Consider the following 13,107-nt stretch of genomic DNA (forward strand, 5'->3'; position numbering starts at 1 on the left):
TTCTGGTTCCCGGATGTGAAATTTTTGCGCTTTCACATCGCGGCCATTTTGCTGCGGAAGGTTACCAGTGAAGAACTGATACCAATTCTGAAGATTTGGCATATTTACCAGTAGAAAGAACTGGTTACTCTCATTAGTATAGTAAGATATTTGGCATGAATTTAAAATAGAAGTTTTAAACATTAAACGATTATGAATGTTTTAGATTGACCTATTGGCTCAAAGTCAAATTGAAATACGCGTGTAACCACGCGTGTTTGTCACAGAAACTTGTTGTAGCTCCTTGTGTTATCTCAGACTCAGACACAGGTCTGCTGAAAAAAAATTGGTTCTGTATCAATAGAAAAAGAATTCATATGATGAAACCAGGAACTTAAAACACATGTGCATGTATTACAGGGACTGGTCACAAACCTCAGCCCTTATCTACATTGTACCTCAGCCTCAGGATCAAAACCCCCTTCGAAGATGAACCACACTTTAGGTCTTTACTGTAGAAAAGTCAGTTTTTAAAGTTTGGGTATGTTGAAAACAATTCCTTACTTTCCCGACCGGTGGCAATTATTTCTGAATTCATTTCAGCAGAATTTAAAATTCTTCATAAAACGTGATTGTTTTTTTTTTGCTTTTTTATTCGTCACGATGTGAAATGTATTGAGGGGAGAGGGGCACCTGAGTCAGAGAAAGGGGACTAAAGGGTAAAAAGCCATGAACATGTAAAAGTTCCCATACAAGTTTTTATCATAGTTTAGCTCAGCAGTGTCTGATTCCCAAGTCTCTGATCTGATCATGGTTTTATAATTGAATATGATATCTGAATTTTAATTATGTCTATGGCCTTATAAAGTGTGGTTCCCCTGACTGAAGGATTGGTATACAGAGTGGTGCTTACTGCCTGGTACTTGATCCTTCTGTCTGGAGCACCATATCTTTCTATGGTTAGTATATGTTTTACTACGTATTATTTATAATAATTATGTATTTTGTATGATGTCATGTATTGTTTTACTGTTTTGTACATTTTATAGTCGGTTAAAGAGCTCATAAGAGCTCGTGTTGATTTGTTAAAATGTATATATGTGCCGACTCTAAATAAAGTTTACTTACTTACTAATGTTTTTAAATACAATACTAAATGTTTAAATGGTGGGAAATTCAAAATGAAAATGGATCTCCATAGTTTTGGGTTCACACCTTCTCAAAGGAGGTAGAGTCCCCCTCTAATGAAGAATCAAAATTCTTATTGCCTTGTTATCAAGTGTATTCATTTATAAGAATCAGGCAGTAAAAACACATCACATTATCTGCTTTTTAGAAATTATTGCACTTGTTACCAAATTGTATGACACATATTTTGCCTTTGAAATATTACTTTCAATGTGGGTAAGTTCATTTAAAGTCTTGGTTAGTCATTTTTTGCAGTCCACTTAACCGTGGTAAGTCAAGTTGACCAAAAAAATCCTAGAACACTGAAGCAGAAAGACACAATGTTTACAGCTTATTTGAGTATATTTTTTGAAATTGAAAATTTATTTTTAAGCAGCAAGCGAAATCAATATTTTTATTTGAAAATCTGCCTTGTCAGATAATGGGCGAGTTTTTTTTTTCAATGGATGAGTAACTTGAAAAAAATGTTTTTTCCTAAATCCCAACCCCATACCCCCTTTCCCCTAGCTTTCAAAATGGTTGTTAACTTTATGGCACTTCCCTATACTTTTTAACCTTTAAAGGCATCTCTGGCAACATCCTTTTCAATTCTGTCTGATCAGCTTGTACATATTTCATCTTTTCCAGCAGCCCAGAATGGCAGAAGATGACCAACAACAAAACACAGTGTACCAGGTAGCCCAGCTAAAAGATGACAATGGAGAAGATTTAACGAATGTTCTTGTCATTATAACCCAAGGAGGGGCAGAAACTGTGGACCTAAATTCTTCTGATCAACAGATTGTTGTTGTCAACCAACAGGAAAAGGTACACATCTATCCAAAGCCAACCCTAAATGGCATACATGTAGCTACATGTACAGTAATCTGGTTCTCTGGTCAATATCATAAGCTACCCTCAAAATGCAGACATAGGTCACTATATTGTACAGTGTATATGGGTGAATTACTGCTTATGAAATAAAATAAAAATAAAGATGAAGTTGTCTAAATTACTCAGTTATTGAATCAAAAGTATTATAAGTAGAAACAAAATCTTTAAACATATTTTTTTAATTTGAATATAAGAATGTATAAAGGTAAAAAAAATACTTGTACATCATATTTGCTCAGCCAATCAAAAAATAGAAGATGTCACTGGTGACCTGGTTTATACTTGAGAGAAACATGTGGAAAGAAAATATTACCCAGGATGCCAGGTTATGGCATAGCCAGATAAGATACATGTACATGTATCAAGGTGGATGCTTACTTCATGAAGAAGAATCTTTCCTTTGTTTTTTTTGGGTTTTTTTTTTGTGTGTTTTTGTTAAAATGATGATGCACGAGTATTTGAGCATGCATGTACGTGCAAGCCACTGTACATTGTACATCACAAACTTTTCAATTTATCATAATTGTATCATATTCCTTTTACTTAAAAGTGTATAGCAATTTCAGGTGTTAACCTCTTGGTCAGTGGTTTCTTTTAATTTTGATTGTAAATTTCTCTGTTTATTGTAAACTGTGTTAAAAATCTCAATTTTGTCTTCAAAAGAGCCATGCAAAATTCAAATTTAATGGTTCATTAGAAAAAAAGTCACATTTTTAAAAAAGTGTGATCCAAATATATTGTAGTAATCCTGCTGTGTGGACCTAGACAGGACAGGATTTTTCATTGACTCAAGCATTATGATTAAGTGCAAGTGTTAGTAAGAATCAGGCAAAATTAGAAAAAATCAGAAACATGCTTGTCAAAACCCCACTGATCTGACAATATAATACCACTCAAGGATATTTTCTCAATTTGGATAGACTATTTAATCCCTGCATCACTGGCTTTGTTCATTTTCAGTGCATTTTAATGAAATTGTAACTCAGTGGTCCAGCATGATATGGAAAATCTTGTCTATTTTCCTTGATTCTGATGGTGCAGATAGTCAATTTACATCATCAAAATGATGGGGTTTTTCACACCCACTGCCTGATTTTTACAGGGACTGACACTTAAAAGATCTTTGAGCTGAAAGTTACATTTACATGTATGATTGACAACATTATCACTGGTATCTCCCATTAAAAGAAATTCTAGTATGACGTGCTTCAAAGCTCTTTAGACCACAGCCTTGGTAAAAAAAAATGAAAACACACGATTAACATTTTATGTCTATTCAAAAATATAAAGAAACTAGTCCTTTTAGAATTAAAATATAAATAAATCATGAAAACTCCATTTTATCTTTGTTTCACCATTTGTGTCATTATTTAATTATACTTGATTTATTTCTTAAATAACCACCAGCCACCAAAAGTAGCAAACTACAAAACCAAGCATGCTAAACATTTTGTTCAATGGTGTATCCAGAAATTTAAAAGGAGAGTACCACCAATTGTCCTCAAGCAGTGTTATCAAGTTTTTATATGACCACCAAAGAATGCAGCCTTATAATGGTATGGTGCTGTAGTTGTCGGTGTCATGGTCTGTAGATACTTGGTTTTATGCAATAACTTGAAAATTAGTTCGTTGATCTTTATGAATTTGTTCAACAAGGTTACTAACTACAAAAAAGAATGATTTTTAAGGTTATGACCCCAACCTATAATAAAATTTCAGGCGAAAAAAAAACAAGTTCATAAAATTTAACTACAAAAATGTAAATAACTCTATTAAAAGTATATATGAATGTCTATGATCTTATTGTACATTATTCTATACCACAATGTTCAGACTGGTATTGATTTAAGACTTGAACATTTTAGAATTTAATAGCTAAAAAAGGGGCAAGAAACATGCATTTTCCTAATGTCCAGACAATAACTTTACTATTAGTGTGTGGATCTCTTTTGAAATTGTATAGCAAGTTGCCACACTACCAAAGGAAGGCTGGGGTTGATTTTGGGGGTTAATAATTGAACTTTCTTGATTTAAGGAGCTTATAAGGGGTCTTAGATGATAACTTGAGTAAAAATAAATGGATCTCATTTGAATATTACTTCAAGGTGCCATACCGTCTGGGATTGATTTTTGGGGTTGTGACTGGAGCCAAGTAAGCAAAAAGGGCCGCAAAGGGACCAGAAACTAGATTATTTTTGTTTTTATTTTTATTTCTTGATTATTATTTGAGTTAAAAGAGAATGAATCTCTTTGAAATTGTACCACAAGTGCCATAATCCTCAAAGGAAGGGTTGGATTGATTTTGGAGGTTTTGACTTCAACTATTTAAGAATAAGGGGCCAAAAAGTGATCACTTAAATTCTTATCATTTTTTTGTCCTCTGTCCAAATATCAAATCAGAATAAAAATTCTAAGCTATATCAGTTTTGAATGGTGTGTCTGTACTCGCCCCAACTGCACACAGTTCAACCTATACAGTCGTAATAAGTTGCACCCTGTGAAGCATTTAATTTTTATATTAACATCACTTTTCATGCATAAGGGGGCCCCTTGGATCTGCCTATGATAGTACAAATAAAATGTAATCCTTAAATCACCCTCTGAATGATTCTTAAATGGACATTTTAATTTTATCTGGTCTTATCGTTATATGTTGAACATGTAGTTACATTTTTTGTACCTTGTCTTGTTTTAGGTTGTCCCAACAGTGGTGAAAATTAATGACAACAAACCTAAACAGACGATTATTCTCCGTCCAAAATCTGGGACAATAGGACAACAAGGACAACAACAGACAATTGTTGTCAAGCCAAGACAAGAAACATCTTCAGCAACTACAGTCCGAGAACTGACTGATGACGAAACTAGAAATGCATACATCGAAAGTATTGAGTCCCATCCTCCAGAAGTACATGTACAAGATGTTGCCATCCAAACAAATGCAACTACTGCACACTCTAAAAGTGATTACACTAATATGTCAAAAATGTTGCCCAACAAAACATTCCAGTGTCTCATCTGTGGCAAGCAGTTGGCTAATTCTTCCATCCTTAAACGTCATATCAGGATACATACTGGTGTCAGGCCTTACCAGTGCTCTCTTTGTAATAAGCGCTTCACTCAGAGTAATGACTTAACCTCTCACATGCGTGCACATACAGGATCACGACCTTTTAAGTGTGAAGTCTGCGGGAAAGGATTTACTCAAAGGCAAAATGTCAAGAAGCACATGACTACACACACTGGAGAGAAGAATCATGAGTGTCCAATTTGTAACAAAAAATTCAGTCGGAAACATCACATGCAGGAGCATATGCGAATTCACAATGAATCTGACATCCGCTGCGATATCTGTCAAAAAGGATTCACTGCCAAAGGTCACTTGAAACGTCACATTCAACAATACCACAATGATGAGCTTTCTGATGACATCAACAAAATTATGGAGCATGAAAGAGCAGAAACTGTAGAGAACGAAATTCCTGTTGTCAATTTTGCCACCGATGAAAATGTTGAAACTGCAACTATTGAAATTGGAAGCATGGACGCCGAATCGGCTCCTCAAATGATTGTTGGAAGTGGTACTTTGGAATTAGATAAAAATGACAACTCAAATGTTGAGGCTACTCCTGAAATTCTGTACCGATGTGACCTGTGTGAGAAACAGTTCAAAGATTTGTCATTTCTTGAGCGCCATCTAAGACTCCACTTGGAGGGAAAGCTGTATAATTGTACCACTTGCAACAAAGTCTTCAACTACAAAGGCTTACTGAAGCGACACATGGTAGTCCATACAAAAGAAAAACCTTATGAATGCCACATTTGTCATAAATGCTTCACTCAGAGCAATGACCTCAAAATTCACATTCGTCTACATACAGGGCAAAAACCATTCAAATGTGAATACTGCACATCATCATTCAACCAGAAACAACAGCTGAAAAACCACCGTCGTAAACACACAGGGGAAAAACCTTTCGAGTGTGAAAAATGTGGAAAGAGGTTCAGCCGTCGAGACCATTGCCGTGCTCATCTTAAGACACACAACAATGACCACTTACGATGTCAGATATGTGGGTTTACCGCAAGGCATGGCAACAGTCTTGAGAAACATGCCAAAAAACATGAAAACCTGCATCTCCTTCTTGATGATAATGAAAAACCTCAGGATTCAGGTCTGGCTATTAATAATTCAAATCTAAAGTGCAAGTATTGTGGGAAGCTGTTCAAAGATATAACTAGGTTAGAGAAACATGAAACAAATCATGAAAAGTCTAAGTTCTACACTTGTAAGATATGTGATCAGGTTTACTACAGGCTTGAAACATTCCAGTTGCATTGCAAATTGCATTCCAGGGCAGAAAATCTTGTCCTGATTGACAATGAAGATCCTGATTTTGAGAAAAACAAACTTGAAGATTTTGTTGGCACTATGATTAAACTGGAGGCTGATGATGAAGGTGAAAATGAAAATGAAGATGAGGCTAATGAAGAGAACAAAAGTGCTGGTAGTGCTGAGGGAGAGACAGGTACTAGCACAAATAGTGAAGAAAATGGAGCAGGAAACACAACAGAAATGACAGAAGGAGGAATATCTACTGAAAAGAATGAAGGAGAGAATGAAATTGATGCTGGAGGCATGCAGAAAAATTGTCTGTACTGTTGCAGCCACTGTGGAAAAATGCTGCCATGGAACGCTGACCTTGTTAAACATATGGAGACCCATTTACCTGAAAAGCCTGGTGAAAGGCCAAGTGATGTCACCAAAACTGGAATAGTTCAGACTACAACTGATGGTCGTTATATGTGTAGCATTTGTGGTAGAAACTTCACAAATCTCATAGCACTGCAGAGCCACATCAAAAACATACACAACATGGATATTTCTGACTATGAATTGGATTACAAGGAGAATGAAGGCTTTAATATGACCATGGAAGATATAAAGCTTGTAGAACAGAAAATCCAAGAAAATCTTAGGTTTACAGGATGCTATAGTGTTCTGAAAAATTCAGCAAAGTCCCAGGGCAAACGTGTTAGATCTGGAGATGAAAAGTCAAAGCAGATTTACCAGTGTGAAATTTGTGCGAAGGTTGTGAAACGGAAAGAAAACCTACAACGCCACAGGAAGTTACATGAGGTCATCCATAAATGTGATGTTTGTTTTAAAGTTTTCAAGCAGAGGAACCATTTAGAGACTCACAAGCTAATGAAACATGATACAACAGGTATTTAAAGAAACATACATGTACATGTATGTTTCTTTAAAGGGGTAGGGACACTAAGACCTACAGTAGTTTGGCCTAGATATACATGTACATTGTACATGTATGATGCAAAAGTGGGTTGTTCCATGTGAGCAAATTAAAAAAAAAATATTGCTTTGATTTAGTCAATTCATGGATACTTTTATACTAGATGCAATGTACATGTATGCATTGAAACTGCAAGACCAAAATGTAGATGACACTGCCATAAGCAACTTTTAAATAGAATACCATTACATGTACATGTACATGTCAACATCATAATCAAACACACCTATCAACACATCATGTGAAGACCTTTATTTCATGAAAAATTAGATACAAGCACCAATCAATTTATTAGCCAACAAGACCGGTATAGACTTGTGTACCCGTAAGATTTCTGTCTAATTTCTGTGAGTTTTGACTGCAAATTACACTCTGCTTTTTTATCGTGAATCTTCCCATTAAACCCTCATACAGACTCACTTTCATGAAATATGACTTAAACTATGCTCTGTCTTAAAGTAGCAAAACAACTCGCCTGGTATTAATTTAAGAAAGAATATTTAAAATTTAAGAAAAGCAGTTTTTTCACTCAGTCATCATCAGCGCTCACACTACTGGGCGATCGATGGGAAGTAGTTGTCTTGGGGTCGCTTACTTCAGCCTTGGACGACGCCAAAAGTGAAGTGAAATTACCCTTGTATTTTCATACATTTCCCATGATCAGGACTGTACTTTGTCTTCGAAACAAAAAATATGATTAAATACTTCCCTCATTTAATACTTAATAATGTAGCTACTGATGAAAAAAAAATGTACATGCTTGCACAAAAAAAAATTGTCTCACTCAGCAATAAATATCTGTCCTCCTCCTGCAAGAAGAAAAAATAATTGTATCTTTTAAGTATATTGTATAATTGTTTATTTTCAGGTGGAGATCCCATTAAACAAACAACCTATGTATGTGAAGAACCAGGATGTAACAAATACTTCAACAAAAAGTTCAATTTCCAGCGCCACGCTCTCTATCACAAGAAAAGAAAAGAAATTGAGGCCAAGCTTGGTGAAGTTGAAGAGGAAGTCATGGAGGAAAACTTGATGGTATTTGAGTGCCGCAAGTGTAACGAGGCCTTCAGCTCTTGTGATGACCTCCAGAAACATATTGATGAAAATCATTCAGCTAATACTGAAAATATGAAGAAAATTATGCATGTAGTCAAAGTTGGAAATTCAAGTAAGAAAGACGACCAAAGTGAAACTGAGGCTGCTCTTCGACTTGTTCTTGCTGCAGCACAGGGTATTTCAGAGGAAGAACCTGAAGCCGAAAATACTCAATACGAATATCAGCAAGATGATGCTGATAATACAGAGATTGTCGAAATTGCCACTGAGAATGTACCCATTGTTGTCAATCAAGATGATGAGCAATATGGTGAGGTCATCATTATGCCACAGGAAGTAGATGGCGCTAGTGGTCACAATGTTTATAATATTGTTGCTCAGGGGGATAGTTCAGACACTGTACCAATATATATTTCACAAAGCATGATCACAACTGTCACCCCAGAATCAAATCTGGCAGAATCAGGTGTTACCATGGATGGAGTTCAGGACTCTACAGATAGTGACAACAATGCAGCTATTGCTATGGTTGCACTTTCTGGGGAGGGGAACCAGTATATTGGCGATGAACATGCTTATGGCCATAGTGCTTAACATTACAATTTGTTACATTAGTGAAAAAAAACCTTTGATTTATATTAGATGGCCAGGCGTTGATCCAGAATATTATAAAAAGGGAGGTTCAAGTTCAGGAAGTTTTTTTAAAAGGGGGGGGGGATTCATGCTAAAACAAACTATTAACAAAGGGGGTCTGCCCTCTGCTGGTTTCAGTATAATTTGATTAAAATTTTTTTAAAAAATCAAGAATTTCTTTTTTGAAAATAATAACTGGACTTAAATAAAGAAAATGACTAATTTAATTTTTGTTGGAATTTGGAAATAAAACATTCTGAGAGCAAATTGGAATATATAATAGAATTTAATTCTTACCCCTAGCCAGCTATGAAAATTAGATGGTTGTTCTCTTCATATATTTTAAGCAATGTGTGTTTACATGTTTATTGCTCATGATGAACTTAAAGGCTTGACCAAGTTCAGTTTACTAAAAGTCAACATAAATGTACTAAAAAACTGCCTTCATTTATTTGGAGGGGGGGGGTAATTTTAATTTCGCTACTGTACTTGGTGGATGTAAATGGTGGCCAACTGTAACTCTGTGGTGTCTCAACCAAAAAATAAAACTAGTATAAAATTCCTTCAATATAATATTTTTTTTTCCAAATTCTTTCTCTGTATGTAATTAACATCTTGTTTTACTCACAGAATCATTAATTGTATGTGTGTATATTTGTACATGTATGTCTGCAAAAGACAGGCCTTTCACTAAGAGGCGGTACCAGGTACTTTTACCCCTCTAAACTACTATAAGGTACCTCCAGAATTTTAAAATTTCATACATTTTTATTAAACAATGAAAAGTACCTGCTACTAAACCAAAGGTACATGCATTGTAAAAAAAAATGAAACCCCTGAGGTGACTCAAATGAGTGGAGTGGAAACAGTTTGATTTCCTGGTGCAAGAATTGCTATCTTTGATTAATGTAACCAGGTTAATTGTTGTCTGTCCGTCTGTACACAAGATCACACATTGGTTCTTGTTTTGTATCTTATTGTAACCACTGTGTTACAATTTTGGTTTTTTACTTTGATTTTCTGTTGACATTTTTTTGTTTCGTACAATATGAGGTAATATATATATATGCAAAAAATAAGGATCCTTTGAATTTAGTTTAAAACTTTTTACAGTGACAAGGTCTTCTCAAATTTAGCACCATAATAACACTTTACTTACATGTACATGTAGTAGAAAAAAATTACTTTCTACATTTTTGTACTGATATATGGTACAACTTTTCAGGAACTAGGTGTTAATTTCTGACACATTCTGACAACTGAACAAATTTGTATGCAATGTGAATTCATGGAGCAGCCATATTATTGAGGGAAATGCTAAGACCAAATTTTAACTAAAAGGACAGGTTAAAGTTTATGGAGAGTTATTTCTCTAATTTTGAAAGGAAGTTGGTCTTATGCTCAAACATGCATAAGTTCAAATAAATGGAGTTTCGAGGTCAGAAGCCTTTAATTTTTGACCTAGGATCTTTGAAATTTCATTTGCTTAAGTCCTGTCCCCTTTTCTTCATTGAGGATTTATGGTTTTCCTAAAGTGGACTTATGATTCGAAACATAGACATTTCTAGAATAGTGTCTTGCTTCCTGACGAAAGTGTACATGTACAATTGTATGTGTGTGTATACATGTATGTGTAGTACCATTTGTTCTTGGAGACTGTTTTATGTACTGTTGGGATTTTATTGTTATACACTAAATTAACTTGTATGGATTATTAATATATGTATAAAATTGGTTGTGTTATCTATTGGTACAGTCTTCACTGTAAATTTTTCAAGCCACAAGCCCAACCCATAATTCAGATGATGGCCTGAAACTGTGGAAGTGGAATTTTCACTGCACATTTACAAGCCACTGGATTCAATCCGCTTGTTTATCCTGAAGACTTTTTTGTGTTACTGTATGTGCAGGTGTGAGCCTGGTATAAACCCTATTTCCTTCTAAAATTTGAAGAAAAAGGGGGATAGTAATAGATTGTTCGTAACTTCTAAAATTTGAAGAAAAAGAGGCATGATACTAGGTTGTTCGTAAATTCTAAAATTTGAAGAAAAAGGGGCATGATACTAGATTGTGCATAAATTCTAAAATTTGAAGAAAAAGGGACATGATACTAGATTGTTCGTAAATTCTACAACCCAAATGTTCTTGGACTGAAACATCTTTAAATATTTTGCTTCAAACAAAACAAAATGTGCATGTACCAAGACTTACAGTTCACCCAGGGATTCTTTTACTTTCATTTTGGTGTAGATCCCAGATTTTACCGAGTCCATTCCTAAAATCCTCCAAGTGATTTCTCCCATCTGGGCGTATTTTATTGCTCTTTTGGGAGTATTTTATTACCTTGTGTATCGTAATCATGTTCACCCGACAGGTAAGACGATGTAGGTGGTTCCTGGAAGGATAATCAGGGCAATAAAAAAGAACTCACAGCTGGGAGTATTTAATGCCTTTTGGAGGAAGTATGTCAAAATCACTGAAGGATTTTTATGGTATTTTTAGGAATTTCCTGGCATCATTCCGAAATGGGAATTAGAGAATCTATACTCTTTGGTGTACTGTATATATATATGGATTGCGCTTTTATGGGACTCTTCGTTAGAGTATAGTGAGAAAAAAAATAGCATGTACTAAGTACATATTGTATAATCCCTACACAAAGTATCATGAATTTACATGTATCTGAAACATTTGCTTTATACATGAGGCCAAATAAAATCATACCTCTGTTAACCCACCGACTCATGCCTGGAACCCCCAATTTACTTACATGTATTTTCAAGTTAACAAAAAAAAACACCACCGAACGACATTTTACAAACAGTAGCCCATTTTTAGTTTCCACTAGGTCTGGTTGGTTAATACATGTTTTTTTAAATTGTTTTCTGTGAAAATTTGGGAAAAATAAGTAAATAAAATAAAATCCCGACCTTCCGACCCTGTGTCATAGTTTTCCTTTTCCAGAAGTGACATTTCATAAACAACTCGGTGGGTGTTTCTAGAAATGCAGAGGACGCTTATCCCAACGGTACTCCTGGTCCGTGCTCCCATTTTTATTCTATTTTTTTATTTTTATTTATTTTTTGTTTCTGTTTTGTAAGTGGATTCCAGGTTGCTCAATACTACTGTTTCTTTATACGTGTTACTATGGTTAACTTCTATCATGCTCTTTGTTGTGTGTGCCAATCTGATTTTTCTGTCCGTTCTTTATCCGGGACAGGCATAAGTCGAGAGAAACTCTAGAATCTCTATGTCTCACCGAGACGAAGAGGTATGAGGCTCAAAATGTCACAGAAGCTACCGTCCGCAGTTAGACATTCGACAACACTCGGACACATCATTCGGACTCGGAGGCGACTCAACCATTCTATTATAAATAAATACCGTTGCTTGGCGGAGAAGCAATGACTACCTAATTTAAGGCCTATGGTGCGATTTCGTCGAAGATCAAACCATTGATCTCGAGACGAGCACGCTACTCGTAGACCACCGTGGTGGTTGAAATTCTGAAAGGGGCCTGGTTACTAGCCTAGGGGTACTCTAGCGGTTTCTATTTTCCCTATATTATCAACCAAAATGATCTCTGTGAGACTTATGCTGGTATTGAATTGTAATTATACATGTATTTTCTTGAATACTTAATTGAATGTACATCTACTAGGTGGAACTTCTCAGCGGTGTGTGTCATGTGCTTACTAAACATAAAATATTTGCTTTATTTTATCAAATGTTAAAGTTTTTTTATTCTAAAATCACTCGAGTCTAAATTGTATACATTTGAATACAGGTAATCATGTTTCTTTTCTAAGAACTTAAGTAAATGCTAGATTACTTTCACTCTTGAGAAATGTCATGCACGTATAGTGACAATGCGTACTGATGTAAGGTATCCTCCTGTGTCTTCATAGATAGGGTAACCTTAAACGAAAGCAACAGCTACGACTGTGCTTGTGTGGAAGCTTTGGCTTGAGTCATGCTTTGCTGTAAAGGCTGTAATTAATGTTCAATAATTTTAGTCGAGATTGAAAATTATGTTTGAGTCTGAGGTCATTATTTTTAC

General features: G+C 35.2%; 1 protein-coding gene across 2 annotated transcripts; it reads left to right on the forward strand.

Moving 5' to 3' along the window:
- The first annotated feature begins 15 nt into the window (after positions 1-15).
- Positions 16-10,781, forward strand: LOC148597040 (uncharacterized). Of its 2 annotated transcripts, none has more exons than XM_088562645.1 (4): positions 16-141; positions 1,795-1,974; positions 4,736-7,268; positions 8,224-10,781. In XM_088562645.1, the coding sequence occupies exons 2-4, from the start codon at positions 1,804-1,806 to the stop codon at positions 9,006-9,008; spliced, it is 3,489 nt and encodes a 1,162-aa protein (XP_088418771.1). In that variant the 5' UTR covers positions 16-141; positions 1,795-1,803; the 3' UTR covers positions 9,009-10,781. The 2 variants fall into 2 exon arrangements, with proteins under 2 accessions (XP_088418771.1, XP_088418772.1); XM_088562646.1 differs by having other exon boundaries at positions 24-141; positions 1,798-1,974.
- The last annotated feature ends 2,326 nt before the right edge of the window (positions 10,782-13,107 follow it).

Source organism: Perna viridis, chromosome 15 (assembly GCF_037379345.1).
Source record: "Perna viridis isolate PV_CMFRI_1.1 ecotype Kerala chromosome 15, ASM3737934v1, whole genome shotgun sequence".
NCBI lineage: Eukaryota > Metazoa > Mollusca > Bivalvia > Mytilida > Mytilidae > Perna > Perna viridis.